At 44.8% G+C, this 25,191-nt stretch overlaps 1 protein-coding gene across 2 annotated transcripts in view; it reads right to left on the bottom strand.

Moving 5' to 3' along the window:
- Nucleotides 1-25,191, bottom strand: part of LOC143997540 (uncharacterized) — a 306,212-nt gene that overhangs the window by 161,886 nt on the left and 119,135 nt on the right. For both annotated transcript variants that reach the window (XM_077493202.1, XM_077493203.1), the window contains exon 2: nt 20,080-20,174. In XM_077493202.1, the coding sequence (XP_077349328.1) occupies nt 20,080-20,142 (63 nt within the window). In that variant the 5' untranslated portion in view covers nt 20,143-20,174. The remainder of the gene's footprint in view (nt 1-20,079; nt 20,175-25,191) is intronic.

Below are 25,191 nucleotides of genomic sequence, written 5' to 3'. Positions count from 1 at the left end.
ACAGTGGAGGATTTTAAGATTTTTTTTGGGCCTCACATAATAAGATAAGCTTTAAAAAATTCAGCCACTACTGAATAATTTTTCTGAAATCTTCCCCCATATGTGTGGATGAGTCACTTATCAAATTTACTGGCAGGCTGGGCTTAAAGCAATTTATTCCCACCAAAAGGGCCCACTATAGGGTGCAGCTGTATAAATTGTGCAACCAAACCACTGGGTATACATATGCCTTCATGGCATATGAAGGGAAGGACACCCAACTGCATCCCCTTAATTGCCCAGACTACATGGGATCAAGCGGGAAAGTCATTTGGGAACTCATGAACCCACTCCTGGAGAAAGGCTACCATTTGCATGTAGACAACTTCTATACAAGTTTGCCACTGTTCTGCAACCTTCACAGGAAGAACACTCCAGCATGTGGAACCATAAGGAATAACCAGAAGGGCTTTCCTCAAAGGCTCATCAACAAGAAGTTAAGAAGGGAGATGGCGAGTTTGCGGAATGAGGAAATGCTGGCTGTGAAGTGGAGGGACAGAGAGGATGTCTACATGCTGTCTTCAATCCACAATAATACCTTCGTAGAGATCACCAGGAGGAATGGCTCAATCCAAAAGCCAAAATGTATCCACAAATACAATATGTTCATGGGGGTTTTGACTTCAATGACCAAAAGCTTGAACCCTACCTTGCCACAAGACGAACATACCAGTGGTATAAAAATAGGATTTTTGTACTCACCATAAAACCCTGTTCTCTGAAGTTCACTGACGGACACAGCTCCAGTAATCTTGACCGTAGGGTTATTATGCCACCTTCAGGAGAGGACTAGGCAGAACATGTAAAAAAACATAACTTTACAGTTCTGCCCAGAGGGCAGTCCCTCTGGTAATAATCCCTTGCTTTCTGCAGCTCAGTATGTCAACAAGCAGTATAACGTAAACCAATAGGAGGGGAGGGTGCTGTGTCCATCAATGAACTTCAGAGAAAAGGATTTTACGGTGAGTACAAAAACCCTAATTTTCTTTTTCGTTCATTGACAGACAGAGCTCCAGTAATCTTGACCGTAGGGATGTCCCCAAGCAGTATCATAACGAGGGGTGGGAACTGCAACATAACTTCACCCACAACCAGAGGTGCTCCCTAACAGGGGAGTCGCCATCTGAACCAGCCACATCAGAACTTGCGGTCAACTTTTGCATCAGAGTGCCTTAACATTCAAAAAGGTAACTTTTCTCTGAACAGAAGAAAGTGTAAAATTGCAACATTACACGGCCGCCTGCAAAACTTTCCGGCCAAGTAAGCATCAGAAGATGCGCTTACATCCACTTTGTAGAACTTTGTAAAAGTGTGAACAGACGACCAAGTGGCCGCCTTACACACTTGAGTGACTGACGCTTGATGTCGGAAAGCCCAAGAGGTCCCAATTGTCCTGGTGGAATGGGCCGTGACAGGAAAGAGGGGCACCTATCACTTCAAGGTGTAAGCCTGGACCACGATTTGTCTGATCCACCTGGAAACGGTGGACGACGAGACCGCCAGCCCTTTTTTCGGACCAGCTACATAAACAAACAGAGTCTGACTTCCGGAAGGGAGCCGTGGAAAACAGATATACCCTTAGAGCTCGGACCACGTCCAGGGAATGGAGGGCCAACTCCTTAGGTTGTGTCTGTTTAGGACACAGAGATGGTAATACAATGTCTTCATTGAGGTGAAAAGCCTAAACAACCTCAGTAGGAAAGAAGGTTGCGGACACAACACCCCCTTATCCCTGTGGATAACAAAATGGAGCTGGCGGCCTGGTCTTGCAAGTCGCCCTGGGACCCTCCTGGCTGATGTAATGGCCACTAGTAAGACCACTTTCTGAGAAAGTGTCAACAAGGGAATTTCCGTAATGTTCTCAAATGGCGGTTTCTGAAGCACCGATAGCACCAGGTTACATTGTTAGTATTGAATAAAGACACCAGTCCATCCAGTTCAACCTGAGTGACTACAATTGTTCCTATCCCTGTATATTGCACACTCACATCAGTCCCTACCCCCAAGGAGCCCACAATCCAAGGTCCCCATTCATATACTAGGGCCAATTTTGGACAGAGGCCAATTAACCTACCTGCATGTCTTTGGAGTGTGGGAGGAAACCAGAGTACCCGGAGGAAACCCACGCAGGCACAGGGAGAACTTGCAAACTCCAGGCAGGTGGCGTTGTGGTTGGGATTCGAACCAGCGACCCTTCTTACTGCTAGGCAAGAGTGCTAACTACTACACCACTGTGCCGCCCACTATAGGTTCAGATCCCACGGAGCCAAGGGTGGACGCACCGGAGGGACTACATGCTGAACCCCTTGTACAAAGGTGCTCACTAGAGAGAGAAGCCAGGGGTTGTTGGAAAAGGGCAGCCAAGGCTGATATCCGTCCCTTGATGGTGCTTAATCCTCGCTGTAGGAACAGCAGGATCCTGGAAAAAGAATAAGGGCGCGGATGCCACCCCATCTCCTCACACATGGAGATATAAGCCTTCCACGTATGATGGTTTATCTTCTGAGAAGAAGATTTCCGTGCCCTCAACACAGTTGAAATCATTGAGTCAGACACGCCTTGGTTCCTTAGCACCTGGCTTTCAACAGCCATGCCGTTAAAACCAGCGACGGTAAGGTAGGATGGAGAATCGGACCTTGAGACAGAAGGTCCTCTCGAATCGGTAACCGCCAGGGAGCGTTCAACATCAGGCATACTAGGTCGGCGTACCAAGGACGCCAAGGTCAATCTGGGGCAATCAGCATCACTGGAATACTTTTGGCCTCCACTCTGCGGAGCAGACGTGGTAACAGTTTTATCGGAGAAAAGGCGTAGATCAGTCGGTACTGTTCCCACAGAGCCACCAACGCATTTGCCCAAGGATCTGTTGTCCTAGATACAAATCTCTGTACCTTTTGATTGAGTCAAGAGGCCAGGAGATCCACATCTGGTGTGCGCCACCGCAGGCAGAGAAGCCTGAACACCTCCGGATGCAATGACCACTCTCCTGGGTCCAGCATCTGGCGCCTGCCAGTTTTCTACTCCCGGGATGTATATGGCCAACAGGGCCGGTATATGCCGCTCTGCCCACCGAAGGATGCTGCAGCCAAGCTTCTTGTTCCTCCTTGCTGGTTGACATATGACAACCGCCATCAGACCGTGGCGTTGTCTGACTGGATCCTGATTGGACACCCTTGAAGTCTCATCGACCATGTGGAGAGACAGTCTGATCGTTCGAAGTTCAAGCACATTGATCAGCAACTTGGATTTCTCCCTCGACCAGAAGCCCTGGGTCGACTGTACTCCCAGTACTCCACCCCAGCCATTCAGGCTGGCATCCGTTGTGATCACTGTCCAATGCAGAGGTAGCAACAATTTCCCGGACTGAAGGGCCGGAGATCTTAGCCACCAGAGAAGGGAATCTCTGACTAGTGGCTCACCTGAATCTGTCGATCCAGGCATAACAGGGATTTGTCCCATTTTGTCAATATCTCCTTCTGCAAGACTCTGGTGTGAAATTGGGCGTAGGGTACCGCCTCGAAAGAGGCCACCATGAGGCCCAGGACTCGCATGCAGAAGCGCAGCGACAACCACCTGTGGTTCATCAACAGCTTCACCGTGGCTCTGAGAGTTTGCAGTTTGTCTGAAGAGAGAAACACTCTCGCTTCCACAGAGTCCAGCAGCAAGCCTAGGTACTCCAGGCGCTGAGTCGACACAAGAACTGACTTTTTGAAGTTCAAACACCCATCCAAATTCCTGCAGGGTTTGCATGGTGATCGACACATCCGCCGTTAATTCTGAGGTGGAAGCTGCTCTCAGAAGGAGATCGTCTAGGTAAACCATGATTACGATCCCGTGTTGTTGTAACAACGCCAAAATTGGAGCCAATACCTTGGTAAAGACTCGGGGTGCTGATGCCAAGCCAAAGGGGAAAGCCACAAACTGGTAGTGGTCTTTCCCCTACTGCAAAATCGCAGAAACCTCTGGATGCCTGAGGCATATGGGTATGTGCAAGTACGCGTCCTGGATGTCCAAAGATACCAGGGAGTCCCCCTGATGGAGTGCAGCGACTACGGAGCGAACCGATTCCATTCTGAACCTCTGTACTTTCACAAACCAATTGAGGGCTTTCAGGTCCTAAATTGGACGTACCCCTTCCTTTTTGGGGACTACAGATTGGAATAGAACCCCTGAAACCTTTCAGTTTCTGGAACAGGCACTATCACCTCACAGCTTAGCAGGTCCCTTACTGCCCCAAACAGGGCCTCCCGGCGAGCCGGGCATAAGGGTATGCTGGAGGGAAAAAAACGTTATCTTGTAGCCCGATGAAATCAGTTCGCAGACCCATTGGTCAGACAGCTGAGAGGCCCACCGGGCTGCAAACTCCCGAAGGTGACCCCCCCCCCACCTGAGTGACGGGCGGGGGAAAACCTTCATGCAGTAGCACTTTTTCCCGCAGGTGAGTTCAGGGACGCTTCTGTCCCTCAGTAGTCGCCCTGATGAACTGGGAGCATTTTGCTGAAGTCCCGGGCGGACGAAAAAACCTCTTGAGCGGAAAATGAGGGCCCTTGCCTGCGGCGTGGCTCCTTACTCTTCCTGGACTGTGGGAGCAAGGTGCTCTTCCCATCTGTGACATTCTTAATAATGTCATCCAACGAGGCTCCAAATAGCCGCTCATCCAGGGATGGTAGATCCGTCAAGGCTTTTATTTATTTATTTTTTTTTATTTATTTTTTTAGATGCCTGGTCCACGGACCAGCATTTCAGCCAAATCAGGTGCCGCAGCACCACTGCTGACACTGATGCTCTGGAGAGAAAGGGAAGCGTATCCAAGGCCGCATCACAGATGCGACAGGAGAGGCCTGCTGCTTCTCCAATTCACAGTGCAATAGTTTTGCCCAATCAGTGTCTTGCGAGACTAATGCTGTGGCCAGTACTGGTCATATCGCTGACCCCACCACCGTAAACAGGGAACGGGCCACTGCCTCAGCCTTCCTGTCTGTAGGGTCATTTTCCTGGGATCGTGGTTACTTTTTTTAACCTGGATACTGGGGGGTCCACAGCCGGGGGAGCAGACTATTTCTTAAGAAGGCTCTCCTCAAAGGGGTAACGCACTGCCATTCTTTTAGGGACCGAAAAGGTCCGGTGCAGGCTTCATTCCTTGTATACGAACGTTTTAAAATAAGTCAGATATGGAAACACCTTAGGTGTACGGGCTGGCTTACGGGACCCAAAAGGGACTGCTACTTCAGCAGAGGATCTTGCTGTATCCTGAATTTTCAGGGTATCATGCACAGCTGTGATAAGTGCTCCAACTAGCGCTTTGTCTTGCGCGGACCCGGACGAGGAATCATCCTCACCGTCTGATCGGTCTTGGTCAGCGTCCTCTGACACATCAGAGCAGGTCCGCCAGTCACTGCGGGGCCAGAGTCCGAGTCAGAACTCTCCCCGGAGGACGGCGGGCGGGGGCCGTTTTTTTACCACCTTTACAACCGCATACCACCTCCATCCTGGCAATGAACGTTTCAAGGACCGCTGACAAAGCTTCCAAAGGCACTGTTTGCAGACGAGCCAGTTGCAATTACAGCGATATCCGAGGAAGAAACACGAGTTTCCGATGCCATGCTGACCCACCCTGTCTGCCACCATTGAGGACTTAAGACAAGGTGCTCAATCCCACCCTCCTAGCTGCTGCAGACTGAGGGGCCCCCACCACAGTACTCAGCGAGGTAAAGTAAGGACAGGGAGAGAAGAGAGGGAATGCCCAGCTGCTCAATCCCACAGAGTCAGGAAGAGCTGTACTTACCATCTGGACTAGCTGGGGACTTCCTATCACAAACCCACACCCGAGGCAGTATGGGGTGGTTGCTGGCCACGGCACACTGTGACAGACATTGGTAGTCCAGTCATTTGTGTGCCCCAGAGCACGGCGTTAACCGGCTGCCCCTGGAGCCGGAGGGGCATCTCATGGTGGACCCAGCACGTAGCTAGGGTCTGCACACGCTCGTTGGCCAGGCTGGGGAGACTACAAGGATCTATTAACCAGCCTGTCACCCAGCCGGCTGTTGATAGCAGATCACAGGATCTTAAAATCTTGCGCAAAAGGCAAAAATCCAGAAAAAATCCCCAGGACCGATGGTCCAGGCAGGGAGCCTAGGTCATTCTCCTTCACTAGGCAGAAAAAAAACAGAGCTGCAGGAAGCAGGCTGAGGGACCGCCCCCTGGGCGGAACTGTAAAGTTCTGTTTTTCACATGTATTACATGTTCTGTCTAGTCCTCTCCTGAAGGTGGTGTAATAACCCTACAGTCAAGATTACTGGAGCTGTGTCTGTCGAACGAAAGAGAAAAAGTATTTGGCCATATACAACTCCTATATAATCTATCGCAACTCCACTGAAAGCCCTACCGGGAGGAAATCACCACGGCCCTTTAATTCTTGAACAGCCCACCAGAGAACATTCGATCAATGTGATTAGTAGACTCCCTGAACGCCACTTTCCTGATAAAATCCACCCCAGACCAACAGGCCAAAAACATCAGAAAAAATGCTGGGTGTGCTCCAGAGGAGGAGTTAGGCTGGATTCACACCTATGCATTTCTAGTGCTTTTTGCATTTTGCATATTTGCAATACAGAACATATTCCATAGAAAACAATGTTAAATGGAAGCTAGTGCAAATCTACAAAATGCAAAAAGCACTAAAACTGCATAGGTGTGAATCCAGCCTTAGAAGAAACACCACTTATTATTGTAACCCAATGTCCTTCCCAACCAGGCCTCTGCATAGGTGACCGTTTCCGCTGTTACCATACTTCAGTATATTATTAGTGAAGTATGGTAAACATAACCCTCACTTTCTGCCATTTACCTTCACACCCCTTATGCCTCTGCTTTCCCTGTAACTGACTCTGGCTTGTTATTCGACCACGCTTCTGCCTACCGATACTGTACATACCTCTGCCTGATCTGGAACTGACCCTGGACTGTTTGACTATAAAAAAAAAATTGTTTTCTCATTCCTAATTAGGGTCTGGTGACTCTGAGGCTTCAAAGATTTGGGTGGGAGAAGCCTATACTCCGTTCCCATTCTGTCCTAAACAAGGCTTTACTTCTGCTTGCTGCATGTAGGACTTCTGCCATCATGCCTCTACCTGGGGCAGTTAGGGACCATGTTCCTGCCTACTACCAGGACCAATATGTTGGCACTGCTGACAATCTTTGCCTGCACTGACCCTGGAGTGTATAGGTACAGTACCCCTGCCTGCTGCCTGTACTGACTATGGACAGTATTCCTGCCTGTTGACTGGACAACTGTGTTCGCTTTTGCTGACCATAGTTCCTGCGTGCTGCCTGGACCAGTGCTATCCTCCTGTGGACAACTGTGCTAATAAAACCACAGGTAATCTTTCATTTACCCTTTGCTCAGCGGAATGTATTTTGGGGTGTAACTCTTGGTATGTGCATGCTATGTGTCCCTAGAACACCTGACGGTGTTCCATGCATGTTGGGCCTCTGTATGTGGCCAGGCTGTGTAAAAAAGACTCACACGTGGTATCGCCATACGCAGGAAAGTAGCAGAATGTATTTTGGGGTGTCATATTTGCTATGTAAATGCTGTGTGTTGAAAATATCTTATAAATGGACAACTTTGTGTAAAAAATGTTTTTTTATTTTCCACATATTCAAAAAATTTCTGGAAAAAAAAAATGAACCAAACACTCATTATGCTTCATAGATTATACGATAGGGTGTTAGCATTCCAAAATTGGATCATTTTGTGGGCATTTTCATTGTCCTGGTGCTCCAGGCCCTTCAAAATAGTGTATTAGGTAGTCAACAAGTTAGATGTGTAATTTATGCTCCTAGGACACCTGATGGTACTCCCTGCATGTTGGGTCTCTCTATGTGGTTAGGCTGTAAAAAAGTCCCACACATGTGGTATCACTATAATCAAGAGTAACAGAATGTATTTGGGGTGTCATTTGTGGTATACACATGCCATGCGAGAGAAATAACCTATTACAATGACAATTTTGTGGGAAAAAAAAATAAATAAAAATCTTCATTTGGAAAGAATTGTGGGAAAAAAATACATTAAAAACCTCACCATGCATCTTACTAAATACCTTGGAATGTCTTACAATTTGCACCATATCTTGTAGCCTTGTAGTTATTTTTACCAAAAATATGCAGCAGTATAAATTGTGGCCAAAAATGTATGAATAAAAATAATTTGCTAAATTTTAATCACAGAAACAAATTCAAAATGTTCAGTCTTTTTTCATTTATAGCACAAAATATAAAAAAAAATAAAAAAAAATTAAAACAAAGGTGATCAAATACCACTAAAAGAAAGCTCTATTTGTATGAAAAAAAGAGAAATACATTTGGGTACAGTATTGCATGACAGAGTAATTGTCAAAGTGTGAGAGAACTGAAAGCTGAAAATTGGTCTGGGCAGGAGGGGGGGTTTAAGTGCCCAGTAGGCAAGTGGTTAAGGACCTTTATAGGTGTAAAATGAGGGGTAAGTTTAAGGTGGTGGACGAGTCCCAAAGGAACATGGTGCTAACGTAGTTGTGGGCTTAGAACCATTTGAAAGGGAAGCTGGTTTGTAAATTTTGGAGCAATCAAGTTGGAAAGAACATTCATCACCTTTTTTTAAGCGATTTAAACATTGGAAAAATAAGCTAATTTACATCAGGTTTGGGATGGAGTTTGTTGAGTGGGTGATTAAAAAAAAAAAAAAAAAAAAAAAAAAAAAAAAAAAAAAAAGCAGGGTACAGGCTGCGACCTTCTTTGAATGATGCAGGTCAAGAGCTGGTTCTGTTATGTCAATGTTTGATCTCATCACACAAAGAAAGGGTTCTAACGTGGGTGGTAAAACAAGGAGGGGGGGGGGGGGGGAGAGTAGTGGACATCCTTGGCGTGTGCCATTAGAAATATTGAAAGAATTCAGCGTTACCTATTCACTTTAAAGTGATTGTTAATTCCCTTCTTTAAATTGCTCCTATCGCCTCTGTTTTATAACAATAAGTTAGCAGACACACAGAGAGGGGGAGGGGGGACACAGGAGACAGAGCAGGGCTGCGTATGACAGCATGTACAGACTCTGGTGCCAGAGCTCAGAAGCCCCTATATAGATCAGGGTCAGCATACAGGGGGAGGGTAGAAACTAAACTCTTTAACTTGGGCAGTGGTATGCATGTAGATAGCATTTTTCACACCTAAGGCTACTTTTACATCGAGGCGGGGGTGGGGGGATGTAAGCGGTAAAGCACCGCTAATTTTAGCAGCGCTTTAGGCCGGTTAGGAGCGGTTTATACACTGCTCCACACCGCCCCAAAGATGCTGCTTGCAGGACTTTTACTGTCCTGCAAGCGCACCGCCCCAGTGCTAAGGCACTTGGGATAGTTTTGGACCAAGCCACGTGGATAACGTCTAGGACTCTGATGTTGTCTCCAACTTCTCTTGAAGGAAAGACTCCTACTTGGTGTATCACCTTCTGAAGATATGTCATAAATCAGATTGTAAAAATTTTGGCGAACAGAAGTATTCAGTAAGTTCTCTCATAAAATCCATTAGCACTGGGGAATCCTGCCAGTTGCCAGCGCCAAGGTTCGGTAGGGATCCACACTATATTACCAAAAGTATTGGGATTCCTGCATTTACACACACGTGAATTTTAATGGCATCCCAGTCTAAGTTTGTAGGGTTCAATATTGAGTTGGTCCACCCTCTGTAGCTATGACAGTTTCAACTCTTCTGAAAAGGCTCTGAACAATGTTTAGGAGTGTGTCTATAGGGATGTTTGACCATTCTTCCAGAAGCCCATTTGTGAGGATAGGCACTGATGTGAATTAGAAGGCCTGGCTCGCAGTCCCCACTCTAATTCATCCCAAAGGTGGTATATCGGCTCGAGGTCAGGACTCTGTGCAGGCCAGTCAATTTTCTCCACCCCAAACTCGCTCATTAATGTCTTTATGAACCTTGCTTTGTGCACTGGTGCAGTCATGTTGGAACAGGAAGGGGCCATCCCCTTGGGAGCATAAAATTGTCCAAAATGTCTCAGTATGCTTACACCTTAAGGAGTTGCCTTCACTGGAAATAAGGGGCCAAGCCCAACACTTAAGAAAAAGACCCACACCATAATCCCCCCTCCACCAAATTATTTGGACCAGTGCACAAAGCAAAGTCCATAAAGACATGAATGAGTGAGTCTAGGGTGGAGGAACTTGACTGGCCTGCAGTCCTGCCCTCAACCAGATAGAACACCTTTGGGATAAATTAGAGCGGAGACAGCAAGCCAGGGCTTCTCGTCCACATCATTGCCTGACCTCACAAACGCACTTCTGGAAGAATGGTCAAACATTCCCATAGACCCACTTCTAGAACATGTGTACAGTCTTCCCAGAAGAGTTGAAGCTGTTATAGCTGCAAAGGGTGGGCCAACTCAATATTGGACCCTATGGACTAAGACTGGGATTCCATTAAAGTTCATGTGCATGTAAGGGCAGGCGTCCCAATACCTTTGGTAATATAGTGCAAGTCCAATGTGAGGAGTGCATGGATAATAAGGATATGAAGCCTATTGTAGCGTCATGTACTCTGGGAAGACGAGCACTTTGGCAATAAAGATGTCAACAACTTCAAACATTCTACATTGATGGCTAACATGGTACAAGACTTTACTACTGCTCCAAAAACAGAATACTGTATAAAAACTGCATCTCACATTCAATATTTATTACCATTGAAAATATAATTGATTCACTGACAAAACAGGGCACGATTAGGGAGTCTCCAAAAGTGAATACTTTTGAGGAGTTCAATAAGAGTACCCTCAACACTTTCTGGTGCCTTTAACCACTTCCCGACCAGCGCACGACGATGTACGTCGACAGAATGGCACGGGCAAGCATATTGGCGTACAGGTACGTCCAATATTCAATGCCGCCCTGCCATCGGGAGCGCGCCGCCGGCGGCACGCTCCCACGCTGGTCGGGGCCCCCGCGAGTCCGGTTGCGGGACCCGCGGACTCGATCGCCGCGGGCATCCCCGCGATCGTCTCACGGAGCGGCCGAATGGAGGAAATGCTGTGTAAACAACATTTCTCCATTCTGCCTAGCAACTAGTGACGCTGATCTCTGCTCCATGTGATTGGAGCAAAGATCAGTGTTCACTAAATGAAAGCCCAACCCCCCACAGTTAGTAACACGCCCCTAGGAACACTTAACCCCTACACTGCCACCCACTGGTTAACCCTTTCACTGCCAGTATCATTTACACAGGAATCACTGCATTTATATAGCAGTGATTACTGTATAAATGACAATGGTCCCAAAAATGTGTCAAAAATGTCCGATGGGTCCCCTACAATGTCGCAGTCACAATAAAAAATCGCTGATCGCCACCATTACTAGTAAAAAAAAAAAAATATATATATATTAATAAAAATGCTATAAAACTATCCCTATTTTGTAAACGCTATAACTTTTGCGCAAACCAATCAATCGCTTATTGCGATTTTTTTACCAAAAATATGTAGAAGAATACGTATCGGCCTAAACTGAGGGAAAAAAATGTTTTTTTTTATATATTTTTGGGGGATATTTATTATAACAAAAAGTAAAAAATAATGCGTTTTTTTCAAAATTGTCGCTCTATTTTTGTTTATAGCGCAAAAAATAAAAACCGCAGGGGTGATCAAATACCACCAAAAGAAAGCTCTATTTGTGGGAAAAAAAGGACGTCAATTTTGTTTGGGAGCCACGTCGCACGACCGCGCAATTGTCAGTTAAAGTGACGCAGTGCCGAATCGCAAAAAGTGATCTGGTCTTTGACCAGCAAAATGGTCCGGTCTGCAAGTGGTTAAAATGGCCTGTGCCAGATTCAAATATCCCTAACATGCATTTTGTAATATTTTTCAACACATTCGGCAGAGATTCAGGGAGCGCTTACAAAGTTGTGCTATCATTTTACCAAGTTCAAAAATATCTACCTCCAGTTCGTAGATAACATAACTGGGAGGTATCCAAGACCTACTATTCAAGAGCTGAATATTTGCAGTTGTTATGCAAGCAGACACACTTGTTCCCCATCAGGTCCACTCTCTCCTTGTAATTGACAGCAGGCAGTGGGCAGATAAAAGGCTGTTTATTGGCTAAGAATCGACCCACTGCCTGCTGTTAATCATAAGGGCAGCAGACTTGATGGTAATTAGTGTCTGTGGATCCCCATTAGGCTCTGCCCTTCCACTACAAAACTCCCACTGCTGCCCTGTGTGGGAGTAGAAGCAACGAGGAAGAAGCACAGTTGCACTGAAGCTGGAGTGTCCAAATAAAAACACTCCAGCCTCAGTGCGTCTCCACATTCAGTGCGTCTCCCAGAATCATGTACTCTTCTACCATATGTAGATGAGTCTGTCACCCACCGTGACATTTGTCTCATGGAGGCATATCACAATTCTAAAAAAAAAGCGTGTTTTAGATACTTTTTAGGAATTCCTGTGAGCGTGTTTATTGTTGAAAGCACTACTCTACGGCTTACTCCTATAAATAGCCATCAATTGCAACACCACAGGAGAGGCCCCTGCAAAGATATGATTTTTTTTTATCTTTGCATTAATAAATTTGGTATTTTTGTAATCTTGGATGTATTTTGTTTTGTTCTAAATTGCTGTACCTTTAAGCGCCTTGAAAAAGTATGCCTTATGACTGTATGAATCTATGACAGCAGTCTAGAATAAGTGAGTGTCTCTTTATCCCTATGATTAAATATATGAGATTTACGTGGACACTTGTAGTTTAGAATTTTAGGCAGTTAAGATTTATCAAATGATACCATCACAAAGAGCTTCAAAATAATTAAGAGTGGCTATCCTTGGCACTAGGACAACTGATGTGGCCACTACAAGATTACGTCTGTCTGATGATTGTCTTTTTTGGCTTTGGAAACTACAATGGAGTTGCCCAGGACAAGCAGAACAGCCCCTCTAAAGGGCTTATTTTTACATTTACACGAGATACATTTTTTTTTATAAGGAATATTATGAAACATTTGCTACTCGGTCACTAATGTGATGGATCAGCCTTATAGAGAGGTGACGTGTGTATAAGGCATTTTAATGGGGATTTCTGTCCTTGGTTTTTAACTTTTAGGCTCAGTTCGCACCTCGTATGTGATTCACACCGCACTGTAGTGCAAATCACATGCGATGTCTGTGCAATGCAAATTCAGTCATACTGACTGCATGGCTGAATTCGCATTGCATTTGGACCAAAGTCGTTCAGGACCCTTTTTTTTTTGGTCCGCAACCAGAATCGGATCACATTAACTTTGTATTGACACCCACAGCGGTTCGCATATGGCAGTGTAAACTGCCTGCAAGTCAGGTGCGATGCGGGAACCCGTGCTGGATTCGCACAAGTTCTCGCATTGCACTAGTGTGAACCGAGCCTTAAAACTAATGTCCAGCTTTTAGTAAACTATAAAATAGTCTTCACTGTATGTAGCATCAACTGTAAACAGTGCTGTGTTTTGGCAGCGCAAAGGAACCTTCCCTTCCCACTCCCATACCAAAACAAAGTTGGTCTAAGAGCAGCTGAGCCACTCACAGGGAGCTTTGAATTTTCTGAATGAATGCAAAAGCTGATCGAAGACTGCGGTTTGGTGTGTAATGATTTATTTTCTCCATTAGGTATTGCGGAGCTTCTCACCCACAAATGCATGCATAGAGAAGCTCCGCAATACCTAATGGAGAAAATAAATCATTACACACCAAACCGCAGTCTTCGATCAGCCAACAAAAACCTCCTCCTCGTGCCCAAAGCCCGGTATAAATCCAAGGGTGATCGGAGATTCGCTGTCCAAGGGCCTCGGCTATGGAATGCTCTACCAATCAACATCCGCCTGGAAGAAAATCACCTGGCTTTTAGGAAAAAACTCAAGACCTTCCTCTTTTAGCAGATGATCAAAGCTCGCCACAGCGCCTAGAGGCGATTCAGTTCGCATTGTGCGCTATACAAGTATTTCATTCATTCATTCATATCATGGGACATAGAGCCATAGTAGTAACTACAGTATATGAGTCATATAGGCCACCTTTAGGCGATGGAGACTGGCACACCCTAGACAGGAAGTTTACTCCCTATATAACCCCTCCCCTTTTTGTAGCAAAGTAATACATGTGTATACCAGAAAAAGGTGAGGGACCTCTGTGTCCCGTGATGTACTCCAAGAAAAAAGGATTTTACAGGCAAGCCATTTTAAAAATCCTATTTTCTTTATCGTACATCAAGGGACACAGAGCCATTGTAGTAACTATATGGGATGTCCCAGAGCATGGTTATCTGAGGGGAGGGAGACAAACCAAAGCAGGGCATTATCAGACCTGAGGATCTATACTGCTGCCTGCAGCACACTGCACCCAAAGGCGATATCCTTCTGTCTTTTTACATCCACCTGATAGAATCTGGTGAATGTATGGACAGAAGACCAAGTTGTGGCCTTGCAGATTTGAACCATGGAAGCTTTGTGATGCACTGTCCACGAAGCACTAACAGCCCTAGTGGAGTGTGCTTTTATTTTAAAAGGTGGAATTTTACCTTTCAAACTATAAGCCTGAACAATCACTTTCCAAATCCACTTAGAGATAGTGGATATCGATGCTGCCTGTCCTTTTCTAGGACATTCAGGCAACACAAACAAAAAACATCCGTTTTCCAAATCTGAGCTTTCGCTTTCAAGTAGACTGACTGCTCTCACGACATCAAGAGAATATAGCGACTTTTCTTCCGTGGAGCAGGGTTCTGGAAAAAATGAAGTTAGAACAATATTGATGAAAACCTGACACTGCCTTTGGTAGAAAGTTAGGCTGAGGACCGCAATACCACCTTATCCTTGTGAATAATGAAATTTGGCTCTTTGGAAGAAAGAGTAGCCAACTCCGATACCCTTCTAGCAGAAGATATGGCAACCAGAAAAATGTACTTCCTTGTCACAAGGATCAAAGGAGTATGCAGTATTTGCTCAAAAGGTTGTTTTTGTAAAGCCGACAAAATTAGATTCAGGTCCCAAGGTTTAAGGGTGACCTAACCGGTGGATTAAGCAGTGTTACCCCCTGTAGGAAATTACGGACCAGAAAATGCGAAGCAAGTGGTCGTTGGAACAACAATACCGATAATGCATAAAGACCTGACCTTGACCTTTGCAGAAAGGCAAGAATTCTACCTATAACATATTTCTGGGATGCCAACCCCTGGCTTCACACCAGGAAACATATGCCCTCCAGACTCTATAATAAATCACTCTGGAAGCTGGCTTCCTTGCATTAATCAAGGTAGATATTACTGAACCTAAAAGCCCATGATGTGGGTTTCAATAGCCAAACCATTCAATTTAGCGTTTGTATGGTAGGATGAAATGCTGGTCCCTGCTGAGCAGGTCTGGACGTGGTGGTAGGGTCCATGGGTCCCATACTGCCATCCTTACAATATCTGAATACCAGGACCTTCTGGACCACAAGAACTACCGACTTCTTTTCCTACTTGATCCTGCGAAGAAGACAAGGTAGCATCAGAATAGGAGGAAATGCATAAATCAGCGGGAACTGATCCCACTGGGTCACTAAGGCTTCCGTTCCGCACGCGAGCTTATTCCTTGTTCTTGACACAAAGATGTCAACTTTGTTGTTGAACCTGTACACAAACAGATCCACATCCATCCGGGACCAGCCCCCCCCCCCCCCCCCCCCACATCTTTGGCATATGACCAGGAAGATGTTGAGGTAAAGGGACCATTCTCCCGGGAAAAACTGTTGGTAACTCAAGTTGTCCGCCTGTCAATTCTCTATCCCTGGAATGAAGATTGCCAATATGCATGGCACATGCTCTCCTGCCCAGGCTAGGATATGGTTTACCTCTCCCTGGGCTGCATGACTTCTGGTGCCCCCTTGGTGATTGATATAAGCCACTGCTGTGGCATTGTTGGATTGCATCCTGAACGGACAATTCCGCAACCTGAAGGTTCAGCCTGAAGGTTCAGGCCCTTAGGGCTAACCGTGCTGCACGAATCTCTAGAATGTTGATGGGCAAGGTCCTGTCAGCCCTGGACCATTTTCCTTGGACAGTCGCTTCTTCCAGGACTGCTCCCCAACCTGAAAGGCTGGCAACTGTTACCACTTTCCAGGTAACTGGTATTAAAGGATTTCCCCTTCTGCAGATTCTTGGATATCCTCCACCCCAACTGAGGCTCTGCCGCACTTTTGGTGACAGATGCATTTGAAAATCTAGGGCTTGGACCTTCTTGTTCCAAGCAGATAGGATACTGTTTTGCAGCAGTCTCAAATGAAACGGAGTATAGGGAACTGCTTCGAATGAAGCCACCATCTTTCCCAACAGCCTTATGCAAAGGTGAATGGAAGGATCCTTCTTCACCCTGACCAACTGAACCAGCTCTTTTATGGAGCAGATTTTTGCCTGGGGAAAAAACACCCTTTTCTGGGCTGTATCTATGATCAGACCCTAGTACTCTTCTTAATGGTTTTAAAGAAGATATTTCTAGATTGAGGAGCCAACCTAGGTATTCCAGGTAGTGGACTGTGGTGACCAAGCTTTGGTCTAAGCAGGCTACCGACCGCTCTATCAAGAGCAGGTCTAGGTATGCCACAATTGTTATACCTTGAGCCCTCAACTTGGTCAGAGGAGGGGCCAGAACTTTTGTAAACACCCAAGGTGCAGTAGCTAGACCGAAAGGTAAAGCTACACACAGAAAATTGAGTTTATCCATCTCGAAAACACAGATACTTCTGGTGAGCAGGGAATATAGGCAAACGCAGGTATGCATCCTTGATGTCGACTGATGCCAGAAGTTCTCCTTGTAGGATGGAGACAACTGATCTGATTTATTCCATAAGAAAAGAGCAAATATTCAGGAATCGGTTTAGATCTTTGAGATCCGGAATGGGTCTGACATCTCCATTTGGTTTTGGCACTGTGAAAAGGTTTGAATAAAACCCCAAACCCTGCTCTTCCACGGGGACCACCATGATCACTTTTTGAGACAAAAGTCGGTCTAACACTTGAAAGAGACTTTTTCTCTGGAATTTGGGGACGCTTGACCTGAGGAAACTAAGACAAAAACTCTCAGAACTCTAGTTTGTAACCTAGAGATATTGTGGAGACCACCCATCTATCCTGAAACTCTTCCTGCCAGACCCTTGAGAACTGCAGAAGCCTTTCCCCCACTCGAGCAAGCGGGGGCACCCCTTCATAAAGAGTATTCTGTCTTGTAGGTTTCTGGCCCCAGAACTTTTTGTCCTTGGGGTTGACACTGAGGTTTACCTCTTGAACCTGATGGCAGAGGTCGTTGTGACTGCCTGGAGGCTGATGCCTTTGGCTCCGGAGAAGGAGCCCATTTAAATGAGCGACGTTTACTCCTTTTCTTAACTGGAAAAAGGGTATTCTTTCCACTTGATATTTTTTGGATATACTTGTTCAAATCATCCCCAAACAGCCTTTCACCAACGGAAAGGAAAACCAGCCAGGAACTTTTTGCATGGCGCTTTGGCTGATCAATTTTTCAACCATAAGATTGTATGCATATGCACCAACCCAAACGTAAGATCTGAAGAATAGAATCTCTCACTGCATCAATTGCAAAACACAAATCCCCTAGTCCCTGGCCCTGGCTAAATCCTGGGCCTGCTGACCAGGAATAACCTTGAGCACCTGTCTCAACTGGTCCCTCAGGACCACTGCAGGTTGAGCCACTGAACCCGCCAAAGAATAAATGTTTAACAAGAATTCCATCTTCTTATCGGTTGGATCCCTAAGAATTTGAGCGTTGTCAACCAGACAAATCAAACTTGTATTCACAGAGGATATAGCAGCGTCAACTGCTGGTATACCCCATTCTTTAGTAAATTTTTGTTCCATAGGAGGGAAAGAAAATGCTTATCTGGCTGATCCAACTCAGATTACATAAGTTGTTCCAGCAATGAATGGACTGGAAAGACCAAGGCTTGAGGAGGCTTTAGTGAACCCAAACAAGAAGTGGGCTTTTCAGCCAACTCAGTTAAGGGTAGCTTAAATGTGGCGTGTACCATTTCAGTAAGAGATTACACCAGTAATCCCCGGAAGAGGAGTCATCAGCCTCTTCATGATTCCATTGGAGGATTCATCTTCTCCCTCCCACTGTTCCTATGTTCGAGCATCCTGGGTGGTAGAGGGGGGCCTAACGCTCTTTACTCCCATTCTGGGAAGACATGATTAAAGCTGTTTAGACACAATATTCACCTCTCACGGTGGGCTCCGTTACAAAACCTTCAAGGGCCGGGGCCCCTTTTTATCGGGGGTCCCACACCCTTGGACCCGTATAGCACCCTGCCAGGAAGGAAAAAAAAAAAAAAAAAAAAGCACTGGATCCTGGGGTCCAGCTCTCTAAAAAGAGAAGCGTTACAGACTAAACCTCATTTCTTCAGGCGCAAGGCCCTGGTACCATTCAATTTGGTCTAAAAAGACACTTTAAATGGATCCGGCTGCATAGCTTGCCCCAGCAAAGATTACTCCAGCAGAGCTCAGCACAGCACATCTTTACTCATGACTAACACCTTAGACACTGGCGAAAAAACAGATACTCTCGGTAAGGGGACGGGTTATATAGGGAGTAAACTTCCTGTCTAGGGTGTGCCAGTGTCCATCACCTAAAGGTGGCCTATACAACACATATAGTAACTACTATGGCACTGTGTCCCATAATGTACGATAAGGAAATAGAAAGATCCTTGTGTGCTTCGCTGCACATGCTCAGACCAACTAAAAATTTTGTTTCAAGGAGTGGGATGGGAAGTTCCTGATGTGCTGCCAGAACACAGCAATGTATGTAAGTGTATGTGCTACATACAGTATATACAGTGCTCCCATTGGGCACATATATCATATTATTCATATTTGAGTGCCTCCAGGAAGCGCTGGGAGCCACTAGCGCCCCTGAACCTCTGGCCACTTACCATACTGCATACTCTACATATACACAGCAGCTTTACATGGATGAGCACCAGAATCCTTAACATTGTGCATTTTTTTTTACATTAAAACTGTGATCCTTTTCCAGCTCACAATGAAAAAAAAAAAAAATACACACACATATATATATATATATATATATATAGAGAGAGAGAGAGAGAGAGAGAGAGAGAGAGAGAGAGAGAGAGGGAGAGAGAGAGAGAGAGAGAGAGATAGTCTTTCAAAACGCAATCGCTTGGGGCACACCGAGAACCGGGATGTGTGTGTGTAAACAGTGTTTCCGGTTCTCTGAGGGGAGAAAAGATAGATTGTCTGCTCATACAGAGTATGAACAGCGATCTGTCATCTCCCCTGTACAGTCCCATCTCCCTTAAGTTAGAACATACAATAGGGAACACATTAACCCTTTGATCAAAATTGTCCGTGTCCACCATAATGTCGAAGTCCCGATAAAAATCACAGATCGTCGCTATCACTACTAAAAAAAATTTAAATGCCAGAAAACTATACCCAATTTTGTAGATGCTATAACTTTTGCGCAAATCAATCAATATACGCTTATTGCGATTTTAATTTTACCAAAAATATATGTAGAAGAATACATATCGGCCTAAACAGAGGGAAACATTTATTTATTTATTTTTTGATATTTTTTGGGGGAGATTTATTATAGCAAAAAGTAAAAAATTTGTTCTTTCAAAAATTGTCGCTCGTTGTTAATAGCGCAAAAAATAAAAACCGCAGAGGTGATCAAATACAACCAAAAGAAAGCTCTATATAAAAAATAAATAAATAAATAAATTAAAAAAAAAGACATCAATTTTGTTTGGGTGAAACAACCGTGTAATTGCCTGTTAAAGTGGCGCAGTGCCGAATCGCAAAAAGTGCTCTGGTCAGGAAGGGTGTAAAATCTTCTAGGGCTAAAGTGGTTAAATAGTAATGTTTAGGAGTTTGTCTGTCAAAAAGTGTTTTGGGATTTGCTGAAGATTAATTGATTCTCATTATCATTTCATCAAGGATTCATTTTTATTTTATTTACCTTTAGTTCGAGTCCTGGCATAAGGATATGCTCTCCTTCGTTCTTACAAATGATACTCTCCATTTCTGTCACAGGACAATTGACAAGATGGAAGCCTGGAGTTGAAGAAATCAATATTATCTTATTAACCCAATGATAGCAAAAATAGTATCTTAAAAACAGCTTACCTGTAAAATCATTTTCTTTGAAGTACATCACGGGACATAGAGCCATAGTAGTTACTATGTGGGTTATAAGCCACCTTCAGGTGATGAACACTGGCAAGCCCTCATTCCGCGTACACACGATCAGAATTTCAGCCAGCAAAAGACCAATGAGAACTTTTCATCGGAAAATGTGAATGTGTGTATGCTCCATCGGAATTTAGCTGGCCGAATACCTATCAGCAAAAATTTGAGAGCATGTTCTCAATTTTTCCGACGGAAAAACTTTCTAATCGGAATTTCTGATCATATTTATGCAATTCTGACGAGCAAAAACTCACGCATACCAGATTAAACTACGAGATAGAAGCTATTGGCTACTGGGTATTGAACTTCCTTTTTCTAGACCCGTCATATGTGTTGTATGTCACCACGTTCTTGACGGTTGGAACTCCCTACATAACCCCTCCCACTACTGAGAGTACCTGTTTTGTAGCAAAGCAATACATGTGTATACCAAAGAAGGGAGGGATCTCTGTGTCCCGTGATGTACTTCAAAAGAAAAGAGTTTTACAGGTAAGACGTTTTAAAAATCCTATTTTCTTATTGTACATCACGGGACACAGAGCTATAGTAGTTACTATGTGGGATGTCCCATAGCAATGCCAACTGAAGGGAGGGAGACAACAAAAAGTAGGGCACTAAGACTCTCTATACTGCAGCACACTTCGTCCAAAGGTGATATCCTCCTGACCTTTTACATCTACTTGATAGAATCTGGTAAATGTATGGACTGAAGACCAAGTTGCGGCCTTGCAGATCTGAGCCATTAAGGCTTGGTGATGCACTGCCCAGGAAGTACTAACAGCCCTGGTGGAGTGTGCTATAATATGAAAAAGGTGGAATTTTCCTTTTTAAACCATAAGCTTGAACAATCACTTGATGAATCCCTTTAGAAATAGTAGATTTTGATGCCGACTGTACTCTTTTAGGACCTTCTGGCAACACAAAAAAAAACATCTGTTTTAGGAATATGAGCGGTCACCTTCAAATAGACCTTGACTGCCCTCACCACATCAAGAGAATGTAGTGACTTTTCTTCCTCAGAACGAGGTTCTGGAAAAAACAAAGGCAGAATAATATCCTGGTTTAGATGAAAACCTGACATTACCTTTGGTAGGAAATTGGGATGAGGCCGCAATACAAAACCTTATCCTTATGAATAATCAAATATGGCTCTTTATAAGAACAGCCAACTAGGGCTGCAACTAACGATTATTTTCATAATCGATTAGTTGGCCAATTATTGTTTCGATTAATCGGTTAATAACCCGGAAAAAAATAAAAAATAAAAAATAAAAAAAGAAGGTGTGGTGTATAATTTAGTTAAATATGCAAAGTTAAAAAAAAGGCAATTTATTCTTAAATATCTCTATGCAGTGGTAAATATAAATAACCAACTATATGGTTAGAGAGCAAAATCTCTAATCCACTCAGTAACAGACAAAAGTGATATACGGTACTGTATATACTATTAGTTCACTAATATACTACTGTTAAAAAACAAATTCTTCCTTCAAAAAAAAAAAAGTAATTTTAAGAACGTTTGTTCGATTTTCTTTTTTTTTTTTTTTCCCCGTAAAGAATTTTCTTTTATTTCCGAAAATGCAAAACAATACAGATACGCCTTTACAGTACAAAACAGCTCCAATCGGAGAACCCGTACAGAGTACACTTGAACAAGCAGATTCATAATCTTCCAGATCTATACAGTCAAGAACGTCCTCCAAAAATTACAATTACGTGGCGTCTTCAACAAGAAGAAAAAGAAAAAAATAATTTTTTTTAGAAAGTAAATAAGAAAAAATAACAATAAGACGTTCCCAGCCTGAGGATGGTATACGGTTTCAGTACTTCCTACCCAATCATCTACTGCACCCCCAGGATGGGTCTCTGCTCAAAAATAGAATAGAATAGATCTTCCGCGTGCTTATTATGGAAGGCGGCATGTACTAAGGGAGCCTACCCCAGGGTTCCCCCCCAGCCCATGCCCCAGACCCGTGTCGTTGAGTATAAGAGCGGAAAGAGGGAAAATAAAGGGGATAGAGATAGTACAGAATAAAAGAAAAGGGCACGGAAGGGGGGCTGGGGGAGAGGTCAGGAATGAGAGAGAAATGGGGGGTGGGTGAGACAAAGGGAAGCTGGGTGAAGGGGAGGGGATACATGGAAGATAAACAGTTATTAGGGGAGGGGGTGGAAAGACCACCAGCTGCCCCCCCCCCCCCCCATCTGCTCCTCATAGCCCAGCATCTAACGTAGTTAGAATGTCACTACATCAAACCGTGAACAATGGGCTCTCCTAGTCAGCTGCTCGCAGTAAAAGTTGGTATTCTTGGGTGTTGCGGTATTTAAGCCAAGGGTCCCAGATCATAGTAAAAATGGAAGCTCTATCTTGGGTGATGTATATCAGCTCCTCCAACTCTGCCAAATGGTTAATACGCGCTGCCCATTCCTTCATCGAAGGAGGCGACCTAGCTTTCCAATGAACCGGCAAGCATAACCTAGCCGTGTTTATCAGATACATGGCTATCGATTTATGTTATTTTTTCTTGGGTATCTTGGAATAGTGAAGAAGGTATTGTGCCGGGGTAAATTCCAGGGGAAGCGAAGAGACCGCAGTCGTCACCTCGTGTACCTTCTGCCAGTATGGCTGAATCTTTGGGCATTCCCACCATATATGCAAGAAGGTACCCAGGTCTTGTCCACACCTCCAGCAGCGGTCGGAGACTGTGGGCAAGAACTTGAGGAGCACCTCTGGTGTTTTATACCAGCGTGATTTAATTTTGTATCCGTTCTCCTGAATGTGCGTGTTCAGTGAACCTTTATGAATATGAAAGTGAATACGGTCCCAGCTAGAGTCTGGTAAAACCGTGTTCAACTGGGTTTCCCAGAAGTCTCGTTCTGTCTGAAGCATATTACCTGAGTCTTGGAACATGGATGCATAGATTGTTGAGATTACATGACGCTGTGGGGAGGATTCCGCGCATAGGGATTCAAAGACGGTGGGGGTTTTTGCAAAGCTTGGCCTGGTCGTTGGTTTATCCAAGTAGTGTTTAAGTTGCAAATAAGCCCAGAAGGGGAAGGATTTGGTTCGCGACAGTTCTGCCAATTCTCTCTGGCGGAGGAACCTGCCCCTAAAGAAAAAGTGTCTGGCCTGCATCTCTGCATAGGGCCATTCCGCCACTAAGTACGTCTTGGTTAACCCCGGAGCAAAGTCAGGGTTACCCCTAATAGGGGTCAGGGCACATTCCTTCGTAGAGACCGCATGGGCCTTACAGGCTCTATCAAACGCCTGTAATGTTGCACTCATCAGGGGGTGGGAGTGGACTCCTGAAGTAATGTGTTTTCTAGAGATCCAAGGCGCTGAACCCAGGTCAAGACCTGCAATTATTTGTTCCAAGGCCATCCCTTACACCTAGCATGAATCTTCCAATCCACTATCCGAGCCAGCTGGGAGGCCCAATAGTATCTTTGAAGATCCGGAAGGCCTATACCGCCTGCTGATTTCGGGAAGACCAATTTAGCCCATTTAATCCGTGCCCCCCTAGATCCCCACAGAAAGGACCTGCACATTTTTTTATATGCCGCAAAAAAGGTTTGTGGCAAGCTAATTGGAATCGTCTGCATTTTATATAAAATACGGGGGAGTACTGTCATCTTGAGGATTGAAGCTCGTCCAAACCAGGATATGGTGGGTGTGTTCCATCTAATTAGTTCTTGTTGTAGCTTTTTCAGTTCTGCCATAAAATTTAACAGGTACAGGTCTGTTAATTTGTTGGGTAATTGAATGCCCAGATAGGTAATGGCGTCATCCTTCCAGGTGAAAGGGAAGTTCATTCGGCATTGCTGCACTAGTTCAGGGGGTAAGGTCACATTCAACGCAAAGGATTTTGCAAGATTAATTTTTAGGTTAGAGATCAAGGAGAATCGCTGTAGTGTCTGCATCAGGTTCGGCAAAGATGTCAATGGGGATGAGAGAAAAAGCAATACATCTGCAAAAGCTGCGATTTTATACTCATTGCCACGGACATCAATGCCTTTAATATTTGGATTCTCCCTTATACAACGCAGGAGAGGTTCTAATGTCAGGATGTACAGTAGAGGAGAAAGAGGGCAGCCCTGTCTTGTTCCGTTCCGGATTGAGAAGGCCTTCGACAAGTGACCATTGACCCTGACTTGTGCACAAGGGTTCGCATATAAAGCACTGATGAGGCTACGTAAATTTGTCCCCAGTCCCAGTGCCTGGAGAACAGCGTCCATATAGTCCCATGCCACTCGGTCGAAGGCCTTCTCAGCATCCATAGATAGAAAGACCCCCCTGCTCTGCCTGGATGTAAGCCAATGGTGTAGGTTAAGGGCTTTAACGGTGTTATCCCTGGCTTCCCTACTAGGGACAAAACCCACTTGGTCGAGACCCACCCAGGAAGGAACGTGAAATGACAGCCTGGTCGCTATTATTTTAGAAAAAAGTTTTACATCTACATTTAGTAGTGAAATCGGTCTGTAGTTCACTACCTGGGCTGGGTCCTTGTTTTCCTTTGGTATCACAGAGATATATGCTTCAAGCAAGCTACTGGGAGAATCCTGGGAAGATGACAGAGAATTAAAAGCCTTAAGAAATCTAGGTCTAAGGATGTCAGCTAAGCTCTTGTAGTATTGTGCCGTAAAGCCGTCTGGCCCTGGGCTTTTGCCTGGTTTCATGTTTTTCAGTGCATTATCCCATTCCTCAGATGAGAGAGGGACTTCCAGAGCTTGTTGATCTTCCATCGCTAAGGGACTAGGGCTATATTTATGTAGAAAATCTCCTATTAGGGTGGCTCTCGAATTGGCAGTTGTGGGGTCCTGTTCACTCGATTTTATGTCGTACAATCGGCTATAATAGGTCTGGAACTGGCGTGCCATCTCTTCA

Source organism: Lithobates pipiens, unplaced genomic scaffold, assembly GCF_037356315.1.
Source record: "Lithobates pipiens isolate NorthernLeopardFrog02 unplaced genomic scaffold, aLitPip1_a1.2 Scaffold_19, whole genome shotgun sequence".
In the NCBI taxonomy this organism is placed as follows: domain Eukaryota; kingdom Metazoa; phylum Chordata; class Amphibia; order Anura; family Ranidae; genus Lithobates; species Lithobates pipiens.
Note: the sequence above shows the minus strand (reverse complement) of the source record. Positions and strands in the feature narration are given on the sequence as shown.